This window comes from Geotrypetes seraphini, chromosome 17, assembly GCF_902459505.1.
Source record: "Geotrypetes seraphini chromosome 17, aGeoSer1.1, whole genome shotgun sequence".
Taxonomy (NCBI): Eukaryota; Metazoa; Chordata; class Amphibia; order Gymnophiona; family Dermophiidae; genus Geotrypetes; species Geotrypetes seraphini.
In genome coordinates this window covers 18,403,166-18,427,894 of record NC_047100.1, presented here as the reverse complement: position 1 = coordinate 18,427,894, position 24,729 = coordinate 18,403,166, and the positions used below count along the sequence as shown (strand labels likewise).

The 24,729-nt window shown below is 38.7% G+C and overlaps 2 protein-coding genes across 14 annotated transcripts in view; one reads left to right on the top strand and one right to left on the bottom strand.

Annotated features, from left to right (window-relative positions):
- The window catches only part of LOC117351126, a 690,625-nt gene that overhangs the window by 221,108 nt on the left and 444,788 nt on the right, over nt 1–24,729 (bottom strand). The window lies entirely within an intron of this gene.
- The window catches only part of CFAP20DC (CFAP20 domain containing), a 153,794-nt gene that overhangs the window by 445 nt on the left and 128,620 nt on the right, over nt 1–24,729 (top strand). For both annotated transcript variants that reach the window (XM_033925976.1, XM_033925975.1), the window contains exons 2-3: nt 4,928–5,017; nt 9,272–9,365. In XM_033925976.1, the coding sequence (XP_033781867.1) occupies nt 4,928–5,017; nt 9,272–9,365 (184 nt within the window). The remainder of the gene's footprint in view (nt 1–4,927; nt 5,018–9,271; nt 9,366–24,729) is intronic.

Sequence of the window (24,729 nt, the reverse complement as noted above, 5' to 3'; positions counted from 1 at the left end):
CACTCCAAGAAAAAAAAACACAAAAAAAAAAACCATGTAAAAACAATCTTGTTTATTCCAAGAAAGGACGAATGTCAACTGTGGACCCGACCCAGTACTGTGTTTCGGCAACGCAAGTCGCCTGCATCAGGGGTCACTGAGAGGTTCGTCCTTTTTAGAAATAAAAAAAAATTGGGCAGGTCCTACGATTTCTTCAAACTAAAATATGTAGATGGGGGGCAATCGGAGGAATGCCTCCATCTGCTGGCACAGATCGCTGTTGTGCGATCCCCGCATGCCCATCCGAGCCTCGACCATTTTTTTTTTTTTCATTGTTTTTAGCCCTGTGAGCCTGTGATTTTAACCCACTTTAAACCTGTGGGTTAAAACCACTGGCTCGCAGGGCAGGAGAAAACCAGCGTTCAGGGCAGGCAGATGGGGCAGCGGCAAGCTGATCGGGGTAGCGGCAAGCAAATCGGGGCAACGGCAAGCAAATCGGAGCAGGCAGATTGGGGCAGCGGCAGGCAGATCGGGGCAGGCAGATCAGGGCTGCAGGAGGCATTCAGGGCTGCAGGAGATTGGGGCTGACAGGGCAGAGAGCAGGGCTTCAATAGAGCAGGAGAGTCAGAAAGACGTTTTCGACTGGTCCCCAGCAGTCGCTTCTTGAGTTGATCGACCAGCCCAGTCGGATCGTGAATTTTGTGTTGTGAATCGCGTCCCTGCCTACTTTGCATGCGTTTCTCCTCATTTGCATGCATGGATTCGAAGCGGATCGCTGGAGAGGTTAGTGAATGGGGCCTGAGAGAAATCTGGTCACAAAGGGATCACAAACCGATCGGTACACGATCGGTTTGCTTGGTGAATCTAGCCCATTGTTTTTTACATTTTTGTCTTGGAGTGTTCATTGTCCGATCCCACTTCGCTCTGTTTGTTCTGGTCCTGTTGGACTTTTGTTGTTTGTTTATGTGTGCATTTACGCCAAACTTTTATCTAAAGCTCCAGGATTGTTTTTATATATATATATATATATTTATTAAGTCTTTGTATTTTAATTAATAGAAAATCTTTTGTGTGTACATAATAAAGATTGCAGTATCTGAAAAACTGAGGTTCGCTCGGGAAAGTGGGCTGAGTGATTATGATGGGGTTGTTGTTCGGGTTCTATTGTGTAGTATTCGACTGTGGTGTTGAAGTCTTTGATGTTGTTGGGATAACTGGCACTGGTTTGTTTTTGAACCATGCCCCCCCCTCCTAATCTGAAAATTATCTTGTCTTTGCTTGTTCTTCCTAGCCTTATCCCTCCTGCTACTTTCTTCCTTTTCCTCACCCCTTAGCACTTCCCTCCAACCTGATTCTCTCTTCTTAACACTTTTCTCAGCCTATCTCCTCTATCAGCCTACTGCTGTTTGAATCCCACACACTTCCTCTCCCTGTCCTCAGCTGTTTCTTTCTTCAGTCCATTCCTCACCCACTTCTTGTATCAATGTCCATGAACCCCCCCCCCCACACACACTTTCATTCACTTCAACTCTGTTTTCCCTTTCATAGTCCATGTCTATTCCCTCAGTCTCTCTTCCCCTCACAACCCAAGTCTTCCTGCTCTGAAAGCCTACGCTTTCCTTCCTCATTCCTTTCCCAGAGCCTCCATCAGTACTTGTCTACCTTTTTAAAGTAGACAAAAGCAGGAAGCCTCTCTTACCTACACTGCAGCTGTTCTTTGTTCTCTACTGTTGGCAGTTTTGCCATACCGTGTTTCCCCGAAAATAAGACCTACCCCCAAAATAAGCCCTAACATGATTTTCAGAGTAGGTCCTAATATAAGCCCTACCCCAAAAATAAGCCCTAGTTAAAATCTCTCCCTCCCATCCCTTTGTGCACTGGAACCCCACCAACCTTCCCACAGTGTAATACCTATCCCTCCCTCCCATCCCTTTGTGGACCAGAACACCACCAAAGCCTCAAAACTAGTGGCAGCACTCTGAACGGACTGCTTCACAGCCTTCCCCTCTGCGGCCTTCCCTCTGCGGCATCAGTAGCGTCTGAACATACAGACACAAAACAACCCTTTGTAATCGAGTTCAAATTGCTCCACAGATCTGGAAGTTCCCCAGGGTTGATCATTTTTAACACCCCCTCCCCATATAAAAAGGGATTGGAGGAGCACCCCCCTAGGAGCTGCACCTGGGGTGGACTGCCTGCCTTGCCTCTCCCCCCCCCCTTTCGTACGCCACTGCCTGTGGAAGGGAATTTTGGTCTCCAAAAGTTAGTAAAAATGTATTAAAATTAGTCCAATAAAAAGATTACCTAATTTCCATTTTCTATTTATAAATGTTTATCAATACAGCTACAATACTACTTTATTCTAAAGCAACAACAAAAAAATCTGTTCTTATCTTTCATCGTCTCTGGTTTCTGTTTTCCTCATCTTCTTTTCACTCTGCATTCCATCCAGTATCCACCCTCTTTATCTGTCCCTTTCATTTTTCTCTTTCTGTCTCCACTCCCTCCCCCAATGCTATGGGACCTCTCCCATCTCCTTTCCTTTCCTCCTTCCCACCACATGGTCTGGCATCTGCTTCCCTTCCCCCTTGCCCTAGGATCTCTCTTCTCCTTCCATCTCTCTCTCTCTCTCCATGCTCTGGCATTTCCTTTCCTTCCTTCTTGAAGATTTGGCATCACAGTCTCTTTCCCTTCTCTCACCCATGCCCTGGCATCTCTTTCTCCTTCCCTTCCATCTTTTGTAAGTGCATGGAGCTTAGCAAACAGTATACTTTTTTGGTTGGGGTTTAGGAGACCTACGTGTGGCCCCCCACATTCTCCCTCCCCCTCCTCCTCAATGCTCTGGTATCTCCTCTTTCCTTTCTCTCCCTCCCTGATGGCATCTCTGTCACCTACCCTTCCCTCCTCCCATACCCTGGTATCTCTTCGTCCCCTTCCATGACCTGGCATCTCCTTTCTTTCCTTCCTTCCCTTCTTTCCGTCCCTGTGGTTTGGCATCTTTTTCATCTCCTCCCCTTTCCCTTCCTTTACCACCCTGCAGTTAGCAGTGCAATGTTTGCAATTCACTTCTATGGTTAGGGTCGGGCCTTTCTCTCTGCTGGGTCCTGCTTTCACAGAAGAAGGAAGTAGGTGGGACCCAACAGAAAGGAAGACCCGATGCTGACAAGAGCAGCAAATTATGAACCAGGGGGTGGGGGTGACTAGTGTTCCATCCCCATGGTTTCCCATCCCTCCTTCTTGCTTTCACTCTCTTCCCTGTATGTGAACCGGCACCTCTCTCAAATTCTTCCATCACCACTCCATCCTACTGTCAAACTCATGAGATCACCCACCAAGTCCACAGCTTTCCTTCTCCTTTCTGTCCAACACAATTTGTGCCATGATGTGGCCCAAATTACCACACAAAAATCGAAAACCAGCCCAAAGATCAGCAACTCACAGCTACTCAAAATTTCCCGCAACCAACATTTCAAACCAGCCCAATTGGACAAGAAAACCACAGACCTGGCAACTATGACTGTTAATCCATTCCTCAGCCGTTCCTTAGCCAGCCAATAAGCTGCAGAAGAAACAGGACCAATAGCTTATGAGACATCAACCTTCAGTCCTGCTTTTTCCTGCAGCCTATGGGCTGCCTAAGCTTCCTTAGAAATGTCTGACCAATGGGCTGTAGAAGGAGGCGGGAGTAGTAGCTACAAAGATACTGCCTTTCTTCCTGTTTTCCCCTGCAGCTGTACACAAGAAAGATTCCCTGGATGCCCCCCCCCCCCCAATAAGTTTTGCCGAACTCCAGACCTAGTTAAATCTCTTTCTCACACCCAAAAACCCTAGATTCACCCCATTTCATGAAAATCCTTAGAGCCATTTTCAAAATAAAATTTACCTACATGCATACAAACATACAGTATTATCTGTTCAAACAGTAGATTAAATTTTATCATAAATAATATTAAACCTGAGACATTGTGAAGAGAGTATTATCTATATTATATATCTATATATCCAGGGATCACTTTACTGCAACAGGAACTTGCAGCAAGCCATTTTGAGCCAATCAGGGCCTTGGGCCCCTCCCACTGCATCCCAAGATCCCAAGTGGGCTCCCTTCCTGCCGATTTGTCTTTGGAAGGCACAGGGGGTCCAGGGATGTGGGGGAGTTTCCAGAAATGTTGGGGGATGGAGGGGGTCATGTCAGGGGGAAGTCGGAGGGATGGGTGTAGGACTCCGCGGCTCAGCTGATCCTGGCAGGGGGGCTCCCCATTGGCTGAGTCAGTAAGACTTCTCAAAAGCAGCTTAGCTGATGGGGATTCCTCTGCCACGATCAGACAAGGAAGTTGGGTACGTCTACAAAACTTGCTTTTGTATGTTTTCCATGTGGATGTTTTTATTTTTGAAAATAGCCAAAAAAGATAGATGTCCTAAGGACCAAAACTTATAGATAAGTCATTTTCAAAAATAAAAGATAGACGTTTGGCAGTTTTGAAAATGAACATTTTTTCTGCTGGGTTTGTGGGTGTCTTGCCCAAAACGTCCAACCTCGGACTTAGAGATCCTATCGAAAATGTTCCTCCAAGTAGTTTACATTCAGGTACTCAAGCATTTTTCCCTGTCAGTCCTGGTGGACTCTTACTCTTTCTAATGTACCTGGAGGAATGGGTATTTGCACAGTGTTGCCAGATTTTACTATAGTAAAATCCGGACCCCTAGACCTGCCCCCAGGCCTGACCAGTTTTACCCATCCCTGCCCCAGTCCCTCCCCCAAACCTGGTCCCCGCTGCCTGCTCTCCTCCTGCCCAACGCGAAACCTGGACAAAGTGCCGGGTTTTGAAAAGCCGTCCAGACCCCTGGACATGTGCTCAAAAGGAGGACATGTCCGGAGAAATCCAGACGTCTGGTAACCCTATATTTGCAAGAAGTACTAATTACAACATGGTCTTTTGTATTTTAGGGAGGGCCATTTGTTGAAGTCTTCAGTGCTCAAGGCAAGGATCCTGCAGCAAAATGGAAGTTTTTTGGCAGTCCGTCTGCAATTTGGAAAGTAAGATTTATAATGACCAGTTTAACCACTGTAAAGAAAAATGACACGAAGCTTAGATTTATACTGTAAAATAATGACGCCTAACCAAACTAAGAAAAACCTGCCATTAAAAAGACAGTAAAATTAGCACTTTAAGGGGCTTGATTTACCTAGCTTTTGAGTCCTTTTACTAAGCTGCAGTAAAAATTGGCCTTAGTGCACCTTTTCATGGGTCTTTCCTGTGTGCTAAGGCCATTTTTTTACTGCAGCCATAAAAATGCAAATCTCTCATATGCATATTCATTAGGGATATCTTGAAAACCGCGACTGGCTGGGGGGTCCCCAGGACAGGGTTGAGAACTACTGATCTAAAGTACCTGGGGCAATGGGGGGATTAGGTGTCATGCCCAGGGTCACAAGGAGCAGTGTGACCTTGAACTCACAGCCTTAGTGTGCTGGGGCTATAACTTTAACGGTTCATAGACAACCCCGCGAAAGACAAAGGCGCACGCCGACAACTGAGCGCAAGACGGAGGCGCGCGCAAAGAAAATTACAGTTTTTAGGGGCTCCGACGTGGGGTTTTGTTGGGGAGCCCCCCCCCCCCCAGTTTACTTAATAGAGATCGCGCCGCGTTGTGGGGGATTTGGGGGGTTGTAACCCTCCACATTTTACTGTAAACTTAACTTTTTCCCTAAAAACAGGGAAAAAGTGAAGTTTTCAGTAAAATGTGGGGGGTTACAACCCCCAAACCCCCCACAACACGGCGCGATCTCTATTAAGTAAAGTGGGGGGATTCCCCCCACGCCCCCCCCCCCGTCGGAGCCCTAAAAACAGTAATTTTCTGTGGCGTGCGCCTCCGCGCTGCGCTCAATTGTCTGCGCGCGCCTTTGTCCCGGCGCGCTTTTGACCTGACACCACTTTAACTACTACGCCACACTCTCTCCTTTCCTGCTTAAATAGATAAATAAGATCAAATAGAAATGAATCATAACATCAGATTTATTTAATATAAAAAAATAGGTTATTCATAAATTAATTAAAACCCATCATGGTCTTGTTTTGGCAAAGCACACAGGGATATATGTTAATTCTCTCACTTGTGAGCTTTATTCTGAAAAGTGGACTGTTCTCTGCTACAGAACAACAAATCTGTAATATTCCTTTTTTAAATGTAGTTTTTCACCATAGGGTAGCATCATAATTTAGTGAGATCAAGTGATAATGTCACATTTGATATATTGTTATACTTTGGAATTACAGCAGCTGAGTTTGATATACAATCTTCAGTTTTATATCCTACAAATGCCCTTAATGCAGACTCTACCGAAACATGGCCATGTTAGTTTTGATTAATGAATGGATATAAGAGAATTATAGAAACAAATCGCTTGATATAAAAGGGATGTTTGGCTTTAATATCTCTCTGTATCTGTGGTCTTTTTGGCGCTTTGGTTCTGCTTTGGTGTCATGAACTCTGGCTTTATCAGCACATGCTTGACAAGTCTGTAGCAGAGATTGCTTGTTGCTGCAACCTGACCAATAATACATCTCTATCCAAAATACATTAACACACATTAGATAGACAGTTCACCAATGAAATCTGCCACCAACAATGAAACCCTCTGAAGAGCTGTGGAAATGAATCAGAAGTAGCAGAGCTATAGAGAATGGCATTGTATGCTCCTATGCTCCCTTCTAAACCCTTTCTAGATATAAGACAAAGATGATGGGTGGGAGTTCTCTCCATTCAATGGGGTGGGGATATTCTCCACTGTTGAAAGAAGACCTCATTAATCCAGCCTTTGTAGGGGGGAGAGGGGGGTGGTTTCTGGCTGTGTTTCTAAATCTATCAGGAGGCAATTTAGTCTCCTGAACTGCCAGACATCTGGAATATGTACATATTTGCATTATTACTTTAAAAGCATCAATATTCAGAAGCATTCTCACAATATAATAAATAGATTAGATTAGACGATGGTGCAGGGACAAGGGATTTTGATTTGTTAGGAACTGGGCAACCTGGGAGAGAGGGAGCCTATTCCAAAAGGATGGACTCCACCTTAACCGGGATGGAACCAGGCTGCTGCTAGCATTAATGTTTTAAAAGGAGATAGAACAGCTTTTAAACTACGATTGCGGGGAGGGGCGGGGAGAGTTCACAGTCACCTATGAGCAGATGGGTAGGTGTGGAGTATCCTTGAAGGATATTATTGAAACAGGATATTTAGGGAGTCCCAATTGGTTCTTAATTCAATAATGGTGAAAGAAAGCCAGGAGTGCTTAAGAGAAAGGCAGCATAAAGGACTCATATTATCCCTGTCATCTTCTCAGCAGCCTGTAGATACAAGGAAAAAACACAATTTGAAGTGTCTATATACAAATGCTAGAAGCCTAAAAAATAAAATAGGAGAGTTAGAGTATATAGCACTGAATGATGATAATAGATATAATAGGCATCTCAGAGACCTGGAAGGAGGACAATCAATAGAACACTGTGTTACCTAGAAACATAGAAACATGACAGCAGATAAAGGCCAAATGGCCCATCTAGTCTCCCATCTGCATCCACTATCTCCTCCTCTCCCTATTGGCTAAGGCTTTTAACATTTGCATCTCCTCTTCCTATAGGCTAAGGCTCTTTACACCTGCATTGTGAGGTCATGGAGCTGCCCATCCACAGTAACCATGATCTCTTTCTCTCTCCGAGAGATCCCACGTGCCTATCCCAGGCCCTTTTGAATTCAGACACAGTCTCTGTCTCCACCACCTCTTCCGGGATAGAGTAAATCAAATTGGAGGGGGGTTTATGCTATATGTTCTGCATGACATAGTAGTGTGGAATCCATATGGATAAAAATTCAATGTGTGAAGGGAAGGAATATACAGATAGGGTTATATTACCATCCCCAAGGACAGAATGAGAAGATAGATGTAGAAATGTTTTCAGAGATTAGGAAAGCTGGTAAATTGGGCTACAGTATAATAATGGGTGATTTCAATTGCCACAACAGTGACTGGAGTGCTGAGAAGATAAAATTCCTAGACTTCATAAATGACTGCTTCATGGAACAACTGATCCAGGAACCGACAAGAGGGGGCGCTATTTTAAATTTGATCCTTAGTGGAATTCAGGGCATAGTACGGGAAGTAACTATGTTGGGTTTGCTGGGAAACAAGTGATCATACTTTGATCAAATTTGAGCTTATATCTGGAGTGACATTGCTAAAGAAATCTACTGTAGCGGTACTTACTTTTTGAAAGGATGACTAAAATGAAGGAACTGGTTAAAAAGAAGCTAAAAGATTCGGTGGCAAAGGTTAGGAGTGTAAACCAGGCATGGACGTTATTTAAAAATACCATCGTGGAAGCCTAGACCAGATGTATTCCATGCACTGTATTAACAAAGGTGGAAACAAGAGCTGGCATAGCTAAAATGTTAAGTGAAAGAGGCTATTAGAGAGAGGAAAAAAAAAACATCCTTTAAAAAATGGAAAAAGGATCCAAATGAAGAAAATAAGAAGAGACATAAGCACTAGCAAGTTAGATGCAAAGCATTGATAAAGAAAGCTAAAAAAGAATATGAAGAGAAACTTGCTAAAGAGGCAAAAATTCATAGTAACAATTTTATTAAGTACATCAGAAGCAGAAAACACATGAAGGAATCCATGGGACCATTGGATGATCAAGGAACATAAGGGATGCTCAGGAAGGATAAGGCCATGGCAGAGAGACTGAATTCATTCTTTGCTTTGGTTTTTATGGAAGAAGATGTAAGCGATCTACTTGAACCAGGAATGGTTTTCAAGAGTGATGATGCGGAAGAACTGAAAGAAATCTTGGTGAACCTGGAAGACGTACTAAGCCAAATTGACAAGTTAAAGAGTGATAAATCCCAGGACCAGATGGTATACATCCCATGGTACTGAAAGAGCTGAAACATGAAATTGCTGATCTGCTGTCAGTGATCTGTAACCTGTTGCTAACACCCTCTGTAGTACCTGAAGATTGAAAAGTGGACAATGTTACGTCGATTTTTTAAATAAAGGGTTCCAGGGGAGATCTGGGAAATTACAGACCGGTAAGCCTGGATCAGTAGCATGTAATGTTGCTACCATTTGGGTTTTTGCCAGGTACTTATGGCTTGGCTTGGCCACCATGAAGACAGGGTACCGAGCTAGATGGACCACTGATTTGACCCAGTAAGGCTATTCTTATGTTCTTATATTTATTACTTTTATATCATATTTACTACAAACTTCTGGCTCTGTTTTAGGATTTTGATAAAGAAGTTAAAAGTTTTGTGTTCATCCTTGAGGGCAGCAGTCAAACGAACAGGATGCAGCTGCCAAAGGAGAACAAGCAAACCCGTAAGTAGCACGCAAAATATTATATTTAATTGCTTCACTCTGTATTAGAATTTATTTTAACAGGTATAGGTTCACCTTTTATAGCGATAAGTTATCCATGTAAAGTAATTTGTTCATTTAGTAGTGGTAAATGTATGCCACGTAATTTACGTTCAAATCTTTTTATTAGAAGGAATAGGAAACAGCAAACAACAAATACAACAATGGCAATGAATAAACTTCCAGGAATACACAAGTCAGTGCGTTGTAGAGGCAAAACAGAAGAAACATCCCCCCAGCCCTGAACTCCCCCCCCCAAACATCCCGTTCCCCCCGTACAAACCCCCCATCCCCAAAAGCAAACAGAAGCGCAGTCTTCTGTTGAATCCTCTGACTTAGCCGTGATGAGGTTCTTGGCACTTTCTCCCGGGATCGGACACCGCAGTTCAATTTTTTTTTTTTTGGGTTCGTTGAGGTGGGGATGGACTTTTCATTGGGTCTGCCGGGGGCCACCAGAGCACGGGCCACGTAATTTAATACATCATACCCAACTCATAAATTCAAGTTTGGTCTCTCTGCTGTAGATGTAAACGTCTATTTGCACCACAGATGTCATATGGCATATGATCTATCACAAAGCATTTGAGTTGATAAAAATCACGTGAACACATGTTGCGGTTCTGCACTAATGGTGCTTTTAAGCAAAGCGCCGCGATGCTCATTTAATCTCAGACCGTAATTTCCTAGAAATCTGTCCAGCTTTCATTAGGGACACATGATGCAATACGCATCAGATATCACATTTTAAATTATATCTCTTTTGATTGCAAAGATTAATCAACTCAGTCAAAGATAACATTTATATCACAGTTTTTACAATGCCCACAAGGCTTATGACATCCAGTCTGGCTTTGTGTAGAATACGTATCTCATAATACTACAGGGCTCAAAAACTCTTTCGGATTGATCAGGTTTCAAGTTTATTACATTTTAATATACCGACCATTGACGGACACCTGGCCGGTTTACAATGTTAAAAATGAAAGGTTAAAAGTAAAATTTTTTTTTAAAAAAATTCTTTATTCATTTTTTAATCTTACAACAAGTGTACAAATAATAAAACATTTAAAATTAAATCTATCACTTGAATTTCTTTCTAGTATAACATCAAATAAATAAATTTATTCCCTCCCCACCCACCCTTTCCTTTAGCATTCAATCAAACATATACAAATATAAATATTCTGGCCGTTTTACAATGTTAAAAATGAAAGGTTAAAAGTAAATTATTATTATTAAAAAAAAAAAAAGGGGGGGGGGAGAAGTGTAAACATTAATTGGACAAATTACAAGTACAAACGTGAACTTGAGGATGAAGGGGAAAAGGAAAGTTGATAAATACATCGGTAAAAAGACAATTTAAGAGGGAGGGAAGATGGGGGGAGGGTATGACATCCCTCAATCGTATGCAAACCTCAGCCACTGCCCTGCAAAAGCTGGCAACATAGTCACCAACGTGATCCATAAACACATCTGTGTGTTACCACTTACACATCTAGATTCTGAGATACCTTTTACCAAGGTGCGCTAGCGATTTTAGCACGCGCTAGCCAAAAAAACTACCGCCTGCTTAAAAGGAGGCGGTAGCGGCTAGCCCGCAGGCTAAAACCGCTAGGGCACCTTTGTAAAAGGAGCCCTAAGTGTCAGCATTGACATGTGTCTGTTGTCTAATTGCCTTTGTTAATGTTTTGGACATTACCAGTTATAAAGTGGTTGCTCCGATGTATACCCATGCATACCTACATGTATTTTACAAAAGGCTCTATGTCCACAGATCCTTTTCTAAAATGCTATTGGAATTTGACACATCCTGCCCAAGATGTTTTGTGTTTATGTATTTATTTGAAATTATTGATAACCCGCCTAGTCACTAATCCAAGAGGGAAACAAAAATCACATAAAAATTAAAAACAAGTACAGAATAAACAAATACAAACAAGATAAAACAGCAAAAAAAAACCAATCGGACTCATACTGTCACATTGTAAGCACCTAAAAAGCACTCAAACAACACAGTTTTCACCCCCTTTCTGAACTGCAAAAAGAATGTTCGATTGGCGCAATGCCAATGGTAACGCATTCCAGAGTGCCGGGTCCGGCACAGAAAACATAGATTTGACATTCCCAGTAAGCCTCAAAGCAACTGACGACGACGAATTTCTAGTTTCCAACTATCTGTCAATCATAGCTCACGTGAGAGACAAAACCACTGCAAAAGAGAGTGAACAGGGGCTGTATAGTCTATAATGTAAAAGATTAAGAATTTTGCTTACATTTGTTTCCATTCCTTTTCCCCTCCTCTTTTTTTTTTTTAGGGGTGGGCATAGGCAGTGGCGCCCCTCCCCTACCCCCTGCTGTGCAAGCCCTCCTTCCATTCCCCCGTACCTCTTTAACGTCCCCAGCGCGAGCAGCATCAACTTGCTGCTCACGTTGGCTCCCCCTCTGATGTCACTTCCTAGGCGTGAGACCCGGAAGTGATGTCAGAGGGAGAGCCTTTGCTGGTATGAGCAGGTTGGAGTTGCTGCTTGCTCTGGTGGAGCTGGAGGTACACTGGGGGAAGTGAAAGCGCATGTGCGGTGCAGGGAGGAGTGGGAAGGAACAGGGGGCAGAGAGGAGAAGGGGTGCCAGCAACCCCTCCAAGATGGCGCCCAGGGTGGAGTGCCTCTCCCCCCACCCCCCACCTTACTACACCACTTGGCATAGGCAAGTACATATTTATAGTTTGCTCTTTCATTTTCATTCACTCTTGGATGAAGTGGTTGCGGCCTGAGCATCACTAGAGGAGAATGTTTGGCCATGTGCATCATTGGGGGAGGGGGGATTCGGGGAAGTCTCAGTCATTCATGTCAGAAGAGGTGGACACAACAGCACAAAGTTTGTAGGGTTTTCTAGGCCCTTACTAAGGCAAGAAGTGATGGCAAAAATGCTAGTTGAGTTTTCCTGATCAATGAGAGAAAATGGAGATGAAAGTGATATTTGAGAGAGGGGAGGGGAAAGGGGGGGTTGATTGAGAGGAAAGAAAAAAATAGCGGGTGGGAGGGGGTTGTGTGAGAGGGTAGCAAAGAAAGGAAAGTGGGTGAGTGAAGAAAATGAAGGGGATTAGGAAGGAGAGTGTGAATATTATGTGACCAAGAAAAGGAGGGAGCACATACACCAGTGGTCTCCAATGCATGGCCCCAGGGTCTACTTGCGGCCCTCGAAGTCCTCTATTGCAGCTTTCTAACAATTGACTGAAATGCTCTTCAAATACTGAAAATGCATTAATTTTAATCGTATCCACTTGATATAGGAACTACAAACAGCATTAATGCAGTTGGGTTTAAAAAGGTTTGGACAAGTTCCCGGAGGAAAGTCCATGGTCTTCTATTGAGACAGACATGGGGGAAGTCACTGTTTACCCTATGATTGGTAGCATGGAATGTTGCTACTAGTTGAGTTTCTGCCAGGGACTTGGGACCTGGATTGGCCACTGTGGAAACAGGATACTGGGCTAGATGGACCACTGTTTTGATCTAGAATGGTTATTCTTATGTTCTTAATGGGATCATAATTTTAAAAAACATAAGACATACAAAAAGCATCCTATATTGGCATTTGACATCCTAATCGCCAGGACGCCCAAGCGAAAATAATCAAAACTGCCTTTCTGAACATCTAGCAATGTGAGGGCGTGGCTTGGAGCGCGCACGATATGGCAGCCTAACCGCAGCGCTCCCGTATCCAGGCAACAAACGGAATAAAAATAAAACTTCTACTTTCTCAAATCGCTATTAAAAATACATAAAACAACGTCGGAAATGGCAAGTATGAAGCAGGGGAAAGCTGAAAAACCTTCAACATCGGGTATATCAGCAAAAAGAACAAAAGTAACTCCCCTGTCACCATCGAGTGTGCCGTTCCCGATGGAGACTGAAGAACTCACTGAAAAGTCTGATATAATGACTGAACTGTTCAAAATAAAACTGATGCTGACTGAAAATGCCAATAAAATATCTGAAGTTAAAGAAGAACTTCTTAACATGAAACAAGAATCCAAACGGAAAGACTGAGAATGACAGTGATGGAAGAAAAAATGGAGAAATTTGAATCCTTCACACAAGAATATGACAAAGATAAAAAAGAAGTAGCAGCTTTAAAAAATCAATTGGTGGACATGGAAAACCGAGGAAAAAGAAAGAACATCAGAATTCTGGGGCTGGCTGAAAATATTGAAGGGGGGAGATCCTGTACAATTCTTGGAAAATCTTTTACCTAAACTGCTTCAGCTCAATTCAAAATGGCCGTTAGAAATTGAAAGAGCCCACAGAATCCCCACAAGAAAGCCAGTAAACCAGGCTGCTCCAAGACCTTTGATATTCAAGGTGTTAAGGTATCAACAAGCTCAAGAAATATTAAAAATGGCAAAAGCAAATAAAAACTTGAATTATAAAGGATCAAAACTGATTTTAGTACCGGATTTTGCTAAATATACAGCAAACATAAGAAAACAATTCCTCACATACAGACAGCAGCTGAAAGAAAAAGGATACATATATGGAATATATTATCCATCCACTATGAGAGTATCCAGTGGAAATAAATCCATATATTTTCAAGACCCTGCAAAACTGAAAGAATTTTTGACACAAAAAGAACCTATGTTTACATAAAAAACAGAATAATTCAGCTGAAGAAAGAAGAAAGAAGAAAGAAGAAAGAAGATGGAAAAAAGGGAAAATAAAGAAGATTATTAAAAAAAAAAAAAAAATTAAGACATAAGAAATGTTACTAACTGGAAATATAATTTATTGATATAGTGGATGCAATAATATAATATTATTTTATTAAATTAATTATTAATAAAATATTAGCATCCACAATCATTAATATTACTAATAAAAAAAAATAAATAAATAAATAAATAAAATAAAATAAAATATAAAAAAAAAAAAAAAAAAAATAATTTTTTTAATTATTAAAATATAAATAAATAAATTATTTATTTAAAAATTTATATAAAATACATATTTTAATCAAAATAGAGAATTTATTCAATTATATAGCATATTAACTTATTATAATTAATGAATAATGAAATGATTTACAAAGAAATTATCATTAAAAATATTGAAAGGAAAAATTATTATTGCTATATTGAGAATAAGATATAAAAATGAAATATATTAATTTATTATAAAAACAATATTTTAATTCTGTGTAAGAAAATTATAATTTTATGAAATATATACAAGAAAATAATTTGATTATTGACAGGATTAATTAATAAAATAGATGTCTACTATAAGATTTTTATTTAATTCAATTATTCAGTCATATTAACTTATTATGAAAAATAAGAAATTAAGTAATTGATTGGTAGATAATTAAAAAAAAAATATGAATTTATTATACAACTTATTTATTGATATAAAATGTATATTTATTCAATTATTCATTCAAATTAATTTATTATGAAGATGATCTAAGAAAATGATTGAAATGCATTATTATTAATATTAATATTTATATAAAAATGGATATATTTAATTTACATGATGAATAACAGATATATAGAGAATAAGAGCTATATTTGTAATATGTTTATTTATTCAGAGTATTATATTACATGTATGCATGATATTGAATTTAATTTAATGAATCAAATATATATAATTCTCAGTAAATTTATAAAATTTTATAGATTAAATGGACATAATATACAATTATATAAGGGTGGAAGTATAAAGAATATATTGAATTTAGAAATATGTTTTTAAATAATATAATGAATTATTAGTTGCCTGGGGATGGAGATTTTGGTTTTGCATGACCAATGCGTGTTCCAAATCAGAATATGATAATGGGTGGGGAGGGAGGGAAAATATTGGGTGGGATAGGAGATAAATTTTTACTGAATGTGCTAGGAACTAATCTTGTAAATCATTATAGAATATTGGTCACAATATAATTATTAATTAGATGGATATAAAAATGTATTCCCTGAATGTCAATGGTTTAAATCATCCTATTAAGAAGAAGAAATTATTATCGTTCCTTAAAAATCAAAATGCGGACATTTACTTCATTCAAGAGACCCATCTTTCAGAAATTGAATCAAAAAAAATTATCTGGAGGTTGGATTTCTAAATGTTTATTTGCACCGGCTTTAAAGAAAAAAGCTGGAGTGGCTGTTCTAATAAACAAAAAATGTAATGCAGATTTTAAATTAATTAATTATGATCCCTTAGGAAGATGGGTACATATCGAAATGGTTCTGGGAAATACAACCCTGAATTTATTCAATTTATATGCTCCTAATACGAATCAAATGGAGTTTTTTAAACAAATTCAACAAGTACTTTTACCACTGGCTACATCTAATTTAATAGTAGCAGGGGATTTCAATGCTGTAATGGATCCGATATTGGATAAAAAACCAAGTAAAGTCATGAAATCATTAGGCTTAGATAATTTGATACTATCTTGTGATTTAGTAGATATATGGCGAATTCTTCATTTTAATGAACAGGAATTTTCTTTTTGTTCTCAGGTCCATAAATCTTTTTCACGAATTGATTATATATTTGTTTCTAATAATATAGCGCAGCGTGTACTAAAAGCAATAATTGATCCCATTATAATTTCAGATCATGCTGGTGTGTGGATTAATCTTCAAAATTATGATATTGAAAACTTTGATTCAATATGGAGATTTAATAATGATTTACTAGCGGATTCAAAATTTCTTGAAGATTTTAAAATAAAAATGCAAGAATTCTTTCAATTTAATGAATCAGATACTATTAATGCTGAGATCTTATGGGATGCTTTTAAAGCAACTATGAGAGGAAATATTATCTCATACTCAACATTTATTAATAAACAAAAAAAAAAAACAATTTCTTGAAATAGGAAAACAAATTAAATTATTAGAAAATAAATTAATTGAAAAATGGGAAAATAAAACATTACAAGAAATATTAAAATTAAAAGTTAAATATAATGAGATTTCTTCTCAAATTGTGAGAAAAGACATTTTCAATAAACAAGTACAATATTATGGAAATTCAAATAAAGCGGGGAAATTATTAGCAAATTTTCTTAAAGTAAAGAAAAGAAAATCTAAGATTATTGCAATCAAAGATACACAAGGTAACACACATACCAATACAAAAGATATTATAACACAATTTCTTGATTTTTATAAAGAATTATATACTTCCAATTCTTATAAAAATAAAGAACAAGATGGATTAACTTTTTTAAATTCATATATTGGACCAAATATTCCAGATCATATAAAAGGAAGTTTAGAAGAACCTATATCTTTAAAAGAGTTAGAAACAGCATTGAAGTCTCTTAGAGTTGGATCCGCTCCAGGTGGAGATGGGTATACTGTTGAATTTTATAAATTTTTCCAAAATATTATATTACCACATCTGTTAAATTTATATCAATATCAAATAAAGAATGAAAATATTTCTGGTACTATGGCAGAATCGATAATTATAGTCTTACCAAAACCAAACAAAGATCCTACTCTTGTATCAAATTACAGGCCTATTTCATTATTGAATGTGGATAACAAATTAATGGCTAAAGTATTAGCATTAAGATTGGCAAAAGCCCTTCCTTTCATTATTGATGTACATCAAACAGGATTTATTGCTAAAAGACATTCTTCAAATAATACTAGATTAGCATTCCACTCATTAAATTTAGCAAAAAATATAAATGATCCAGCTTTTTTAATATCTTTAGATGCAGAAAAAAGCCTTTGATAGAGTGGAATGGAATTTTATATACCAAGCTTTACAATGGTTTGGTATAGGATCCGGTTTTATTAAAATGATTCAGACATTGTATAGCTCTCCTGGAGCAAGATTATATATTAACAATAATTTATCAAATAGATTTAACTTGCATAGGGGAGTTAGACAAGGATGCCCTTTGTCTCCTTTACTTTTTGATATTGTCCTAGAACCTTTATTAATTGCAATAAACAAAACTAAGGAGATAAAGGGAATATCATTACCAGTTTTGAATTTAAATTATCTGCATATGCAGATGATATATTATTATATTTAAGAGAACCGGAAACTACTATTCCATGTATGCTTAATTTAATAGAAAAATACGGTACATTTTCTGGATATAAAATTAATTGGAATAAATCTGAAATCCTCCCAATTAATGTTCATTGTACCAAAGGATTATTTGATCCATATTCATTTATTTGGAAAGAGGATGGAATAAAATACTTAGGAATTATGATCAAAAATACAATTGAAGACACAGTCAAAGAGAATGAAAAACTTTTATTGAAAAAAAATAACAGAAATGTGTGAGCAATGGAATCCATTACATCTTTCTTGGTGGGGAAGAATTCAAACAATTAAAATGATGATATTGCCTGTGGTTTGTTACCAAATGAGTATGATTCCAATATTTTTTCAGGGGTCATTTTATAAAAAACTTAATAATATTCTTACAAAATTTGTTTGGTGTGGGAAAAGACCAAGAATCGCTTTAGTATCATTACAAAGACCAATTATGGAAGGGGGGGTAAATTTTCCAAATTTTTATAGGTATCATCAAGCCTATATTTTAAGACAGGGTATGTATTGGATCCTCCCAGACCTTTTGGAAAATGTACCAGATTGGCTGTATTTAGAATGGCGGCTCCTATTCCCTTTATATCCAGAACAATTAATAACTATAACAATGCCTAAAAGATACAAAGACCACAGAATTTTATTTGACACTTGGAAAACATTGAGATATATCAGTAATCTATCACCAGAACCTATTGCTAAATCTCTAAATCAATCAATATGGATAAACTCCAGGATCAGAATTGGCGGATTTAAAATCGTCTGGAAACAATGGATAAATGCAGGAATAAGAACATTGAATGATGTCATATCAGAAGGATCACTGCTTAGTTTTTCACAATTGCAAATTAAATTTGGATTAAATAAAACACAATATTTTAAATGGATGCAATTGAAGCAGGCCATTCAGGTAGGGTTCCCTGAATGGAAAAATCTAAATAATCAATACAGTCTACAGGATCTATGTTTCCAGACGGATTTATTGGGTCACCAAGCCGCAAAATGGTACAAATTGATATACGATTTTTAAATAAAAAAAAAGAAAACAGGTCTTAGGGATATTTGGAGTATTGAGATTGGTCAGACAATTTCTGAATCTCAATGGCCACGATTTTGGTCCTGGAGATTAAGATCTACAAGGTCAGCATCTATGAATCAAACATGGTTGTTTTTATTACATAGAGTGTTCTGGACCCCAACGCGCCTGCAAAAAATAGATAGTACTAGATCTAATAGATGCTGGCATTGTAAATTGGAAATAGGGACGTTAGATCATTTAATCTTTTTCTGTCCCTGTGTAAACGCATTTTGGAATTCAATTTGGCCCCAAATTAATAAGTTACTAGAAAATCATGTAGGACTCTCATATGACACCATATTATTTGGCACTGCAATGAGAACTAAGAGTCCGATTTCAACAAATAATAATAAGCTATTACTAATACTAACAGGAGTCGCCATGCAACAAATTACTCAAAATTGGAAAGATTATACCAAATTAAATTATACGTTCTGGTGGAATTCTGTCTGTCATATTTATAAAATGGAAAAAATATTAGCGTTACAACAGGGAAGTCTTCTTAATTTCAAGAAAATTTGGCAACCATTGACAAATTATTCTAATGATTAGTTTCTTAGCACAATGATAAAAATTATATATGAATGGGGTGGGATTTGATTAATTAATGGAAACATATTATATAAAAAGGGGGAGGGATTTATATTTTATATGATATTGTATAATCTTTACCATATTATATTTTAAATACTATGAATTACTAATGATAATATTTTGGATATGTAATAACTAATAATATTATGTATGACTCAAATATTGTAAGAATGGAAAATTTATAAATAAAAATTTTAAAAAAAAAGAACATCTAGCAATGTGTCCCAGCGTCTGTGTGTCCAGAGCATGAGATGGGCATGGTGGAGATAAGCATGGCCTCTGCTGAGTCAGACTATGGGTCCATCATGCCCAGCAGTCCGCTCCCGCGGCGGCCTCCCCAGGTCTATGTGATCTTATACCTAAAATATTCTATTCCTTAATCATTTAATATCCTGTATGATAACCCTCTATCTATACCCTTCAATCCCTTTTCCTTCAGGAAATCATCTAATCCCATTTTGAAACCCAAAATCGTACTGTGCCCTACCACCTCCTCTGGTAGCACATTCCAGGTGTCCACTACCCTCTGAATGAAGAAGAACTTCCTAGCATTTGTTTTGAATCTGTCTCCTTTCAATTTTTGCTGCCTCCGCTAGTCTGAAGAATCTGTCCCTCTCTACCTTCTCCATACCCTTCATGATCTTATAAGTTTCTATCATGTCCCCTCTAAGTCTCCGCTTTTCCAGGGAAAAGAGCCCCAGCTTCTCTAGCCTTTCAGCATATGAAAGGTTTCCATGCCTTTTATCATGGAGATGTGTTATGGGCAGGTTATAGACTTGGATGTTTTGTCGCAATAATCATACGTTTTGCAAGACATCCTAGATGGAACTAGACCTGTTTTAGAAGCATCTAAGTGCCACAAAGGTGCCCAAACTGACAAGAAGACCACTACATGCATCAAGGAAAGATCCCCCCCACTCCCCCAGTGCTGACTCCCTTCCATCACACAAAAATGAAAACAAAAAAGCACATACCTGTCTCTAAAACAGCAGCATCTGGTATGGGGAAGCCTAGCAGAGCTGTACACAGGTGTCTTAAGTACTCTGGTGGGTGGGCTAGTGAACCATAGGGAGGAAGAACTAGGCCCATAAACCACTCTAACCACTATTTTTATGGTAGAATGTGAGCCAACCCAAACCCTACTATACTGCCATATAGGTGCCACCTGTAGCCCAAAGTGCTACTGGGATGGTACACAGATGGGTATAATAGGGATTTTTTTTTGGGGGGGGGAAGGGGGTTTGAGGGATTTAACATAAATTATATGGTGAAATATACAACTGGCACCCTGAAGGTGAAGTTCACAGCAGTGCCCTCTAAGGCAGTGTCTCAAAATTTTTTAGCTCCAGCACACAAAATGGAGCAAGTGTTTTTTTTGCGGCACACTAAATGGAGCTAATGTTTTTCACGGCACATTATGATTGAAATTATAAAATTACAAAAAAAAAGTTAAATTTGAGATTTATTTAAAATTATTTAAGCTATGTATGAATAATTGTAATAACAGTGAAACTAAAGTAGATAGAATTGTTAATCAATGTGATGGATGTGCTTGTTTTTGAGCAAGTTAGTTCAAAACACTGCTCAATAGTTGACAGGCAAACACGCATTTTCATCATCCGCCATCTGTAGTCATTCTTTTCTTTTCTTTTTTATTTAATTTCTGTCAGAGCTGAAAATCCAAGTTTGCAAAGATAAGAAGACCCAAACAGTATCAAAGCCTTGATTGCTTTATTGCTCAAGTTAGAATAACTACTGCATATGTGATGATTTGGTGCAGGATTGGGCTGAGGAGGGCATCAATGGGAACTCCACTAACTTGGAACATGAGGATGTTACTGGCCAGACTTCATGATAGACTTCATGATAGACTCCTGTAAGGAGTGAGCTTAGACAGCAACTCCAGCATTTGGAACCTAGGACAGTACCAGATGGACAAGTTAATTTAATCATGTATTTTTAATGGGTATAACTAATGGGCAGACTGGATGGACCGTTTAGGTCTTTATCTGCCATCGTTTACTATGTTACTATGTTTTCAACATGGATGGTTTTCTGATTGAAAATGGGGTATAAAGTTAGATGTCCCGGTGGCCAAGATGTCTTAAGTAGACAATTAAAAAAAAAAAAATTATATTTGGACATCCAGCAGTTTGCCATTTGAAAATGGCCATTTCTGTTCCTCCAACTTTGGACGTCCAGCTGGCAACATCCAAGTTGGACTTAAGACATTTTTTTTCAAAAATGCGCCTCCACATGTCTTACTTAGATGACTTAATTTTGACAAATTCCATAAATGCGGAAGTTTTTAAACTACAGTCAAACCTTGGACAGCGAGTAACTTGGTGTGTGAGTGTTTTGCAAGATGAGCAAAACATTTTATTAAATTTTAACTCGATAAACGAGCATTGTTTTGCAGTACGAGCAGATATATGTGCGTCACAGTTCAAGTGTGCACATCTTATGCTGAGCGTGGCTGAACGTAATAAAAGCGTCACGCCCAATTTACCAATAGCTGAAGCGCTCACAGCATATAGTATTTTGTATTAAAGTTTTTGGGATGTTGATCGAATCGTCTGAGTTTCCATTATTTCTTATGGGGAAATTTGCTTTGATATACAAGTGCTTTGGATTACAAGCAAATCAAGGTTTTACTGTATATCCTTGAAGTGCTGTAGAATCAATATTAGCATTAATTTGTAAAGTTTAATACCCAGTCTGAACAAGCAGGTCAAGGCATACTACAAAATTAGTAGTATGTGTAACCTGGAAACATTTTGGTGACCTTCAGAGCTTTCTCGTATTCACACTGTGGCCCTTTACATGAAGAAGGTTGGAGACCACCGACATACGCTATATAGATACATATCCTTACATTCCTTCTACCTCTCACTCCCTCAGGGATGAATGGAGGGAAGAGGGTTCCAGCCGCCAGTAAATCTACTGACTTGTCTGTCTGCCAAATCTTGGGAAACCTATCCCCTGTATCTCCTGTTTTCTAGTATTTCAGATGTTAGAAACATTCAGACACAGCCGTCCCCTATGCTACAAATTCTTCCCTCTTGGTCATCTCATCAATTTGAAATGTGCTTTGTTTTATGGATAGGGATGAGAAAGATGAGTGCTCAGGAAACAAAACAGAAGTCTTCAAGATGGTGAATCACAAAGCAAGACGACAATAAAGGATAAGGGGAAGTCTTGAAGGAGGTTACACTTTGTGGCTGACAGCTGGACTAAATCCTTAGCAGTGTGGACGCTAAACAGGATTGTGTGGGCTGGATGGTCTTTCTGCTGTTATTTACTATAGAATTGTATCAGAGTGGGGTAAATATAGATTCTGAACTACTAAGATCTTAAATCGTATGAGGGATGCAGTTAATGAAGCACACAATTACAATTTATAATTATATAATATATGTGCATGATTAGAGACAGAGAGAGAGAGAAAGAGCTCATAGGCTTGTGAGAGAAAGATTAGCTAGAATTTTGGATAGAATATAACTACACCTTAAACTGAAAGGTGGTAGGCAGCCCAACACATTGGTACTTTAGCTCTTTCAGATATAAGACTGGATATGACAACCCTGCTCTTTTTGAGGACATATGTGGACAGTATTTTTGCACATGGCAATTGATCCCTAACATTAGCGAAACAAAACAGAATAATAATTAATCATTTTATTCATGGCCAACCAAGGTCCTCGAGCGGCTTACATTATAAAATATCATAAAATATTCAAATCATTATAAAAATAGAATCTAATCTAATCCTTAGGTTTGTATACCGCATCATCTCCACGTTCGTAGAGCTCGACGCGGTTTACAGTAGGAGAAATAGGAAGGAACTACAACAGAGGGTTAGAGGTAGAAGTGTGAAGAAAATTTAGAGGACTTGGGATGCCAAGATAGAAGAGTTTCCTTGATTCCTAAGTTGGAGGGAGACTTACATTTTTTGAGAAAAGCCAGGTTTTCAGATGTTTGCGGAAAACTTGGAGAGAGCTCAAGTTCCGAAGAGGGGAGGTAAGGTTGTTCCAGAGCTCAGTGATTTTGAAGTGGAGGGAGGTCCCTAGCTTTCCTGTGTGGGAAATGCCTTTTAGCGAGGGGAAGGATGGTTTTAATTTGTGGGAGGATCTGGTGGTATTAGGGTTTGAGGAATTCCAAGAAAGAGGGATAAAGGGAGGGAGGATACCATATAGGATTTTGAAAGTTAAACAGGCGTATTTATAGTGGACCCTGGCGATTATCGGAAGCCAGTGGAGCTTGGCCAGGAGCGGGGAGACATGGTCAAATTTACTTTTAGCGAAGATGAGCTTGGCCGCGGCATTCTGAATCCGTTGGAGTAAAACTCACTCTTACACGTTCACTCCCTAATCTTCACTTCTTCCCCCCCCCCAAAAAAAAATCATAACTTACTTTACTCTCACCTACAAAAAACAGCTTTCAATCCATCACATCTCTTCAAATGTACCATTCAATAGTTACACTTTTACCGGCTTCCTAAATTATAAATGATCATCCTCCTTCACCTTCCATAATTTTGGATGTTCCACTGAGTGATTGTCAATTGATGGAAACAGAGGTAAGACATTCCTATTGAATGAATCTGATATATCATTTGCTAATTACAATTAGATTTTCTTTATTAAAACCCATAGCATTTTTATATTTCCCACCTAGAGCCTTAACACACGGAATAGCGCACCGCTAAATTGCCACACGTGCTACCACTACCGCCTCCTTTTGAGCGGGCGGTAGATTTTTGTGCTAGCACATCTTTGTAAAAGGAGCCCCTAATCTGCCCATTTGTTCTGTACAGGTCTGACTTGATTTGATTTTAATTTGATTTGATTTTAATACTTGATATACCACTCAAACCAAAGTATTAAAGCTGTTTACAATCCTAAAAATCATCTTATCATATAATGATCTAACACAGTGTTTTTCAACCTTTTTACACCTATGGACCGGCAGAAATAAAAAAATTATTCTTTGGACCGGCATCGGTCCATGGACCAGCGGTTGAAGAACACTGGGCTAAGTTGTGGGCCAGACCCCGCCCATCTCTACCCAATGTCCACCCCATACCCCGCCCCCATAATAGTACTAATTGCACCTTGCACGTCCCTTGCCTCATCTGACGTTGCAACGTCAGAGAGAAGGCTTCCGGTATTATTACTGTATTACTTGTTATATTTTAAATTTGTATTGTACATCGCTTAGGAAATTAAATAGGCGATTTATCAAGAATTAATAAAACTTGAAACTTGAACTGCCCATGGCTTTGTGCATTGAATCAGTTAGGAAGAGGGAGCTGGCTCGAAGATAACACCGCATCGATCGCACCGTGGACCGGCGGTTGAAGAACACTGTTTTGGGCCTGATGCACGTGCTGGCCCTGTGGACCGGCAGGAAATTTCTGTGGACCGGCACTGGTCTATGGACTGGTGGTTGAAGAACACTTATCTAACATTTTATAAAAACATCTCATCATACAATAACTACCATTACAATAAGTAAACCCCCACCCAACAACTCACTCAAAAATACGATTACCACTACC